This window comes from Squalius cephalus (genome assembly GCF_949319135.1).
Source record: "Squalius cephalus genome assembly, chromosome: 19".
Classification (NCBI taxonomy): Eukaryota; Metazoa; Chordata; class Actinopteri; order Cypriniformes; family Leuciscidae; genus Squalius; species Squalius cephalus.
In genome coordinates, this window is record NC_137140.1 from 36,148,613 (window position 1) to 36,157,610 (window position 8,998).

The following is an 8,998-nucleotide window of genomic DNA, read 5'->3' on the forward strand; positions in this document are numbered from 1 at the left end:
AGCCACGCGACTCACACCTGCCCGAGAGAAACACACCTGAGCGCGTGCACGCGCGCGCGACTCACACCTGCCCGAGAGAAACACACCTGAGCGCGCGCGCTCGTCACTCACTGTCATGACGACCCCTGCGCGCATTTCGTGCATTACTTAAATTATATGATTTAAATAAAATGAATTACACATGTAATGAAAAATGTTAGTTATTTCAAATTCTGAAGAATGTCCACTTCAATATAATGATATTACTTAAATAAAATTAAAATGTAAAATTTCAAAGTTACTTAAATTTCTGCCCATCAACATTGAGCACATACACTTGATTATATATTTATATTTAGATAAAATTGAAATAATTAGCAATCTAATTAAAAATGCAACCTTTTTAAGTTATTTAGATTATGCTCATCAACATTAGAGGAGAATATACATTTTCTTTTAATACTTCACTTTATAAAAGTATCATGACTCATAGCACAACATTTTGTTTTTAATCACCAGTTCACATTGATAACACTGAAAGTCACTTGCATTCAACATTAAACACATCAATAAGAAGATTCCTGAACAAACAGAATTTAGTGCAAAACATGATAATGATTCTGATGCTGATAAACTGATGCATGAAATGTTTTCTTCTTCCTACTAATACAGATAGATATTAAAAGTTCATTTAAAACATTATTTATATCTAATATCCATATACTGACAAATTTTTGCCAATGCAAAGCTTCCCTGTACTCTGAGGGGCTGAGGGTCAGAGGTCAGGGGTCAGAGGTCAGAGGTCACTGCAGGGCCCGTGCGATGGCAGTGGCGAGGTGTTTAGCCGTGGGTTTCTCAGCACAACATCTGACCGTCAGTCCGTGAGACTCCAGCGCGTCCGCCGTCGTGGGTCCGATCACTGCAAACTGAACAGCACAGCTCTGTCACAGCTCTGATTCAGACCGTGTATGGTGTGTGTGTGTGTGTGTGTGTGTCGCACCTTTATCTGCTCCAGCTGAGATCCGGACAGTCTCTTCAACAAGTCCAAACAGAACGTCACTCCTGACGGGCTGAAGAACGCCACACTAGCAGGGACGCCCTGAACACACACACACACACACACACACACACACACACACACACACACACACACACACACACACACACACACACACACACACACACACACACACACACACACACACACACACACAGGTGAGTAACACAGTTGACACCTGTGCTCATTTTTAACACTGATACACATTTATTTACATCGTAAAACAACACTTCATTTTATTACATTTATAAACATAAATAAATGAACACTTTAGAATGTGATTATATGATTCAAATACAATTAAAATAATTATACATGTAATTTAATATGCAAAATTGTAAAGTTATTAAATATTCTGCCCATCAACATTGATTTTGGACAATATACACACACTTGAATAAAATTACATTATTTAAATTCAATTTAATTTTCAAAAATGAAACAACATTGAGAATATAAACTTGAATATTGCATATTATTATATTTAAATAAAATAAAAAAATATATAAATGTAAAACTTCTGGCCATCAACATTTGCACTTGAAAATATAATAATATAAAAATGCAATAATTAAAATGTAAAAGTTATTTAAAATTCTGCCCATCAACATTACTTGGAGTATATTAACTTGAATATAATTATATTGTTTAAAATATATATATATATATTAATAAATGTAATGAAGACTTTTAAGTCCGTCTGACATTTTTTCTTTAAAAGAGCATTTTTGTTTTTAATTTTACTCTTATCAGGGACATTTTTTTTTAAATAAGGCATTTCAATAAACTTTTCACGGCCATTAAAGGGAAATGACTGAATCTTTTTGCATCTAAAGTTTTTGGATCCAAAGGGTTTTGCATCTGAAGTCTATGTAACATTTTAAAGGCATTTAAACTTCTGCGCATCAACATTGAGAATATATATAATAATATCTGTAGTATCTGACGGACACCTGCTGCGTGAAGTAATCCGTGATGTTCTTCTGCAGATCAGGGTGTTCAGAAGTCTGATAGACGGTCAGAGTCTCCAGAGGAACGTCTGACACACAAACACAGAAAACATCCACACTGAGTCAAACACAAGAGACAGCTCAATTATAGGATTATTCTGGGGTGATGAAACCTGTTAAATGTGCATAATACTTATTGCTTATTCACCGTATCCCCCAGAGTTAGATAAGTCCATACACACCCTTCTCATCTCCGTGCCGTAACTCTGTCTGACGCACACACCGCTAGCCTAGCTTAGCACAAAGACTGGAAGTAAACGGCTCCAGCTAGCATACTGCGCCCATTAAGTAATAGTAATAAGTTAACACATACTGGGAACTATATTCTCAGAAGGCGAAGCACTGCTACTTGTGCGGAGTGATTAGCGCAACACCTGAAAAGCACCATTGTTACTTCCGTCAACAAAACCAACATGACTAGCTAGCTAGTAGCGAGCAAATCAAGAAGTAGCAGCGCTTCGCCGTCTGAGAATATAGTTCCCAGTGTGTGTACGGTTAGAAGACGGCTGTGTGTCATGTGACCTTGTTATTTGTACACACTGTGACTATACACATCACAACATGTAGATAGGAAAATGTTGCCGTTATTTTGTCACTTATTGGGCGCAGTATGCTAGCTGGAGCCGTTTACCTCCAGTCTTTGTGCTAAGCTAGGCTAGCGGTGGGTGCGTCAGACAGAGTTACGGCACGGAGATGAGAAGGGTGTGTGTGGACTTATCTAACTCTGGGGGATACGGGGAATAAGCTGAAGTCCCAAAAAGTCGGCGTGTTCCTTTAACAGAAACATCATATTGCAAACAGAAAGCTTCATTCTTATGTAAAATAGAATTTCATTTGTTTTCTTTGCATAAGAAACACTAACAATGATTTTTATGCAACATTTTGGATTGTGTAAGGTGTGTATATGTTTGGATAGATGGTCTCACGGTTGTTCCTGAGCGCGGTGGGCAGGACTTCCCGTTTGATGGATCCACAGGGAAAGAACAGCGGCAGAGACTCTCGGTTCTCTCCTGAAACTCAACATGAACACACACTCATATATACAGCAAACACAGTTATTATACAAGTGTGTTATATTCTGCTGGCCCCAGAGAGAGGTAGTGTGTGAGTGAGTGAGTGAGTGAGTGAGTGTGTGTGTGTGTGTGTGTGTGTGTGTGTGTGTGTGTGTGTGTGTGTGTGTGTGTGTGTGTGAGAGTGTGTGTTTGTGTGTGTGAGTGAGTGAGTGAGTGAGTGTGTGTGTGTGTGTGTGTGTGTGTGTGTGTGTGTGTGTGTGTGTGTGTGTGTGTGTGTGTGAGAGAGAGAGTGTGTGTGTGTGTGTGTGTGTGTGAGAGAGAGAGTGTGTGTGTTTGTGTGAGAGAGTGAGTGAGTGAGTGAGTGAGTGAGTGAGTGTGTGTGTGTGTGTGTGTGTGTGAGTGTGTGTGTGTGTGAGTGTGTGTGTGTGTGTGTGTGTGTGTGTGTGTGTGTGTGTGTGTGTGTGTCGTACTCTGCAGGATGAGCAGTGAGAGCGAGTCTGGTGTGTGTGTGTGTGTGTGTGTGTGTGTGTGTGTGTGTGTGTGTGTGTGTGTCGTACTCTGCAGGATGAGCAGTGAGAGCGAGTCTGGTGTGTGTGTGTGTGTGTGTGTGTGTGTGTGTGTCGTACTCTGCAGGATGAGCAGTGAGAGCGAGTCTGCGGTTCCCGTTTCTTCACCCAGCGGACACAGACCCAGATCCGCAACTAAACATCGTGACATACAAAGACATCGTGATCATGATCTGACAGTTTCATTTATATCTATATATATATCTGGGCATGTTCTAAATAAATAAAAAAGTTTTTGCAGTAATTGCAAAGACGAGGATGATGAGAGAAGATGGTCATGTGATGATGAAGCACAGGTGGCGTTCAGGTGTGAGCAGATTTACTGCCAGGACGCAGGTGTGCAGCAAACACACACACACACACACACACACACACACACACACATACACACTTCCTTCACCGTAAAACACTGATCAGGGAAACGACAGGGACGTGTGAATCCCACCGAACACCTGAGATGTGTGTGTTCAGCTGAAGTGTGTGTTCAGAGGTGTGTGTGTTCAGCTGAAGTGACACGTACCTAAAGATGCTGTCGCTTTTCCAACCACATAAACTGACTTTGCTTTCCACTCGTCTTTCACTGCGTCCCATTCTGGAGGATGAAGACACGAGATGAGAGAAAGTAGAGGTGTAACGATACACTCATATATCACGACACTGAACTCACGATACCATATTACTGCGATACTCCAAGACACATGGTAAAATGTTAACAAAAACTATTGATTAAAATGCTAGATTTAGTTTTACATTGTGTGTGTAAATGAATATTCTTGGACTTGGTGCTGAAACCCAATACAGGACAATAGAGACGCCAGAATAACAATATTCATGATTCTGAAGCTGAAAATACTGAATTATTGTAGATGAATATGCTTTCACTGTCACTGACTAGATATATTTATAATAATGTAGGACACTTTTACTGTTAACATCAGACATCTGGCATTATCAGGACACAAATATTCCCCCACTGCATTATTATACTTTATATTCAACATAATATATAGTAGTTTAATGTAGTACTGACACTTGAACACTGTGTAAACTTGAATTTTTTCACGCACAGTAATTTTCCTTTTGGGTGAACTATCCGCGATACATATTCATGCATTTTTGTATTGTGATATATTGTGAGACGATACATTGTGACAGCCCTGACAGAGGCAACACTCTACAATACGCTCTCATCTGTCCAGACTAGTTAACGACATTAGTTAACGACATTAGTTAACATTACTGACTCTGCCGGATGTATTAATCTCAGTTGATGTTAAAGCACATTATTAAAAACATAAGTTGTATCTGTGAACATTAGATAATGCACTGTGAACATTAACAAACTGAGATAAATTCAATGTCAACTTGTAACAAAAGTGATAAAAAGTGATGAAACTGTAAACTTTAGTAGTTTTCCGTGAGCATTTACTAAACTCTTATTTCACATACAGACTTACATTTAGTCATTTAGTCATTTAGCAGACGCCTTTGTCCAAAGCGACTTACAAATGAGGACTAAAGCAAGCGAGTCATCGTGAAGAGGAACAAACAGCGCAAGAAGAAGTGCTCAAACACACAGCTCAGGCGTTACTCAGAGCAGCATTAGCCAAGACCAGGGAGGATTGAAGGAAAAGGTTTTATAAGAGGTTAAGTGCTCACGGAAGAACATTTACATTTACGCTTTTATCCAAAGCCATTTACACTGCATGCAAGATTCAACTAAATCCATGCATCCTCTGGCAATCGAACCCATGAACAACTGTTTAAGCTTAGATTCCCATGACAAAATCTTCCCATTTTACTCTTCCACCCTGTGACTGTGTGCTCCATACTCACTGTGTGTGTGTGTGTGTGAGTCTAAGCATATCTTGACGGCCTCCACGGCTCTGGGACTCGTGAAGATCAGACCTGCAAACCTCTCGGGCTGAAAGAGCTGGTGTTTCACAAACACAATCAGTGAATATCTAATAAAACATAACCTTATTCAACTCCAGACACAGATTTCCACAAACTCACCCTCTCTGAAAGCTCATTTAGAGACACGAATTTGAAAGACAGAACCGGGATCAAAGTAGCTGTATGTCCATATGAAGCCAGTTCCTGAAATACAAGCCCAATATTACTCTCTCAAAGCTATTGTGATGATTATTATTATATTATTATTCTATTATTACCTTGATATAAGGGTCTGCTTCATTTTCACTCTCTCTTGGCTCTTTCAGCAGCAGCACTTTCATTGTTGCAGTCATCTAAAACCACTAATAAAGGAGTTTCTTCAGAGTCAGTATTTCATACAACAACGCCCAGAAGAATTCACAAGCTGTCACTCACTGATAACAAACGACAACAACAGACAACAGCAAACACACAGTGTGTTTTCATGCACTGACATCATTAAATAAGGCCGTTCGAACCTGGGTGTAACTAATAAGAGTTTGAATGATTAATGAATGAACTGTGGCTTAATATTAGTTGAGAAATACACCACAACATACTTGCAGCGAGTGAGTTCATACAGCTGTCCGCATGTTTACTGTTATATGACAACTATAGCAGTGAAGCAGGAAGCAGCAGCGACGCAATAAACACAACAGCGCGATTTTTCAAAATAAAAGTCTCTTTACGACCTAACAGCGCAATCATTTTAAATTATTCAGTTAATTAAATTACAAAAATAAAAAACCATTAAATAATTCTGGCTTAAAGTCCCCATGAAATCAATTTTAGCATGAATGTTAGCCTTACTGTTATCTATAATAATATATTATAATTATAATATCTAAAATTCGCATTTAGAAGATATCATTCAAAATGTACAGTCTCTTACTTCCGCCAGTATGGATCAATGATTTTGATGACATCACTCTGCACTTCAGCTTCTCATCAGATTTTCTGTCCAATCAAATGCTCTCTAAAATCTGAAGCTCCGCCCCCTACATTATAAATAGACGCTAATCAGTCAATTGTACTTATTTTCTACATGGTGAATGGCCCATAGTGCACTATATAAGGGATAGGGAACAATCCAGACAGTGTAAATATGATTACCATTGTGGCGAATGAAGTCTGTTTCATGTTAGTGTCACGTTAGCTCCGGTCCAGAGACACAATAGCACAAAGTGGATCATATAATCTAGTCGCCGCAGAACACAAAACGTATCGGACCCATTTGAATTGAATGCTGTATTTTAAAGCGATATGGAGGAGATTAGGAGGAGAAACGGTTAGAGGGGGAAACTGCGGCTTTACCAAGATCAACGGCTCTGGCCGAGCTGTGATATAAACCAAACCTATTGGCTATTTAAAAAAGGGGAGGAGCTGTTCGATATGCCCCGCCCTGTCTTCCTGTTTCAGTGGAAATTACATCAACCGTTTCAAGGCACTTCAGTGGGACTTTAAATGTCTTTGTTAGATGCCATATGTAAAATATTAATATTAATAATGTAAAATATAAATATATTCAAAACTATGCACATTTGTCGTATAGTGTTTCCGACTTGAATGCATTAGTGACAGGCAGCATTAGACTGTGTTAAATCCACGATCTAATGCTGGAGTTTATTGGTGTTTGTTGGCCTTCTTTTGGCCAGTGTGAATTGTGCTTTATAGTCCTCTGACAAGCCAGGGCTGTTTCAGGTTTGTTTCAGTTGTTTAGCAGTCAGAAAGCCGAGAAAGAAACTGGAAACTGGCCTGGATGCTTCTCAACCCCTTTCAGGATGGTAGAGGTTTTCTATTTAATACAAACCTTTGATATATAAAGTAAATTAAATAAATAAATAAAATAAAATAAGAAGTCAAAAAGTGGAAATGTACTAAGTATCAGTAGAAAAAACTAGAGAAATACTGTAAAAAAAAAAAGTATATATATATATATATATATATATATATATATATATATATATATATATATATATATATATATATATATATATATAGTATATATATCATTTATTTAGATAAAATATTATTAGATAACAAGTACAGGATAATTTTTAAGCTGTTGAAGTCTAGACTTCCATTATATATTTTTGTATTATTAATAATTAAAAAGATTCAAAGATTGTACAATGTTTTCAAGCTCTACAAGATTTAAGTGAACAGATCTTTTCTCATGAATAGAAAGCTTTTAGTCGCTCGTATGATGAAATATGCAGATCCCTCGACTGTGATTGGATGGGCTCGCTGCTCTGACTCCTCCCTCTCGCGCGTGTAATGATGAAGTTCAGCAGGAGTGTGTTCGTGTTGCTCGCCTCACCGATCCTGTTGGGTTTCCTTTCGGAAACACCTTCATCATCCACAGAAGATTCGCACACTTGAAGATGAAGATGAACGATTCACTTTACGCGTTTGACTTTGAGCGCCAGTTTGATGACCGAGTCGCGCTTGAATGGTTTCAGCAGAACTGGTGAGTCAATTGAGTCGAAAATGAATCACTGATTCATCTCATCTATTAACATCTACTCAACTCATAAATGAAGAGTATTAAAGGGGGTATATGCGTTTAATATAGCCCCTTTAAGGACACTATAGAATATAATAGCTATATAGACACATTTAATGTGATGTGCAATATATAATAGCCTACACATTATAATACCCATTCTTTAATAATACAGTAGCATACAGTGCAAGATTCTTAAAATGTGTATTGTGCAATATATGTCATATATCTAACATGTATTTTACTATAAGCGTAATATGACATAGGTATGTTGGTAAAAGCAGTCTGTAGTTTGCTTTAAACACTCCCTGCTCATTAAAGTGAGGCAGTAAAGTCATCAGTCACCTTTGACCTTTCATCACAAATTTCACAATTACATTAATAAACAACGAACACAAAAGACCTAGTGTATTAATGTGTGTGTGTGTGTGTGTGTGTGTGTGTGTTCCCATTGTGGACTGAATGAACTCTATTCTGCTGTGATTGATTGATAGATGTGTGAGATAAAAGCAGGTTCACGTGAAGGATGGTAGAGATACGCTCACCTTTGACCTTTCGGCTGATTGTGACATCAAAATCTTCTATTTGATGGTTTAAATCAGGACAGAGACCTTGTTATGTATGTGGAAAATTCGAGAGAAATTCTGTGAAAATAAAGTCAAATAAAATAAGATTAAAATAAATAAGTACAGTAAAAAAAAGTGGAAATATAATAAGTATGCGTAGCTTAAAATAAGATTAGTAATAAAATAAGATTAAAATAAATATGTAGACAAGTGGAAATATAATAAGTACCTTTAGAAAAAACTATGAAATGCTGTAATAAATGTACAAAATAAGCAATTATTAGTTAGTTATTAATCTATTAAGTAGTCTATTAAAATTACATAATCAAATAAACAAAGAATACATTTAACAGTACAGTACATTAC

The 8,998-nt window shown here is 37.6% G+C and overlaps 2 protein-coding genes across 3 annotated transcripts in view; one reads left to right on the top strand and one right to left on the bottom strand.

Moving 5' to 3' along the window:
• Nucleotides 1-417: 417 nt before the first annotated feature.
• On the bottom strand, nucleotides 418-6,202 carry uros (uroporphyrinogen III synthase). Of its 2 annotated transcripts, none has more exons than XM_079850800.1 (10): nucleotides 6,121-6,202; nucleotides 5,800-5,883; nucleotides 5,642-5,725; nucleotides 5,462-5,558; nucleotides 4,146-4,217; nucleotides 3,686-3,760; nucleotides 2,973-3,056; nucleotides 1,990-2,075; nucleotides 980-1,078; nucleotides 418-905 (listed from the first exon to the last, which is right to left on the bottom strand). In XM_079850800.1, exons 2-10 carry the CDS (start codon nucleotides 5,872-5,874, stop codon nucleotides 783-785), a joined length of 795 nt encoding a protein of 264 aa, XP_079706926.1. In that variant the 5' UTR covers nucleotides 5,875-5,883; nucleotides 6,121-6,202; the 3' UTR covers nucleotides 418-782. The 2 variants fall into 2 exon arrangements, with proteins under 2 accessions (XP_079706926.1, XP_079706925.1); XM_079850799.1 differs by having other exon boundaries at nucleotides 2,973-3,062.
• Nucleotides 6,203-7,830: 1,628 nt separating this feature from the next.
• LOC307146622 (very long chain fatty acid elongase 6) overlaps nucleotides 7,831-8,998 on the top strand; it is a 9,517-nt gene continuing 8,349 nt past the window's right edge. The window contains exon 1 of the mRNA XM_079850807.1: nucleotides 7,831-8,030. Within this exon, the coding sequence (XP_079706933.1) occupies nucleotides 7,945-8,030 (86 nt within the window). The 5' untranslated portion in view covers nucleotides 7,831-7,944. The remainder of the gene's footprint in view (nucleotides 8,031-8,998) is intronic.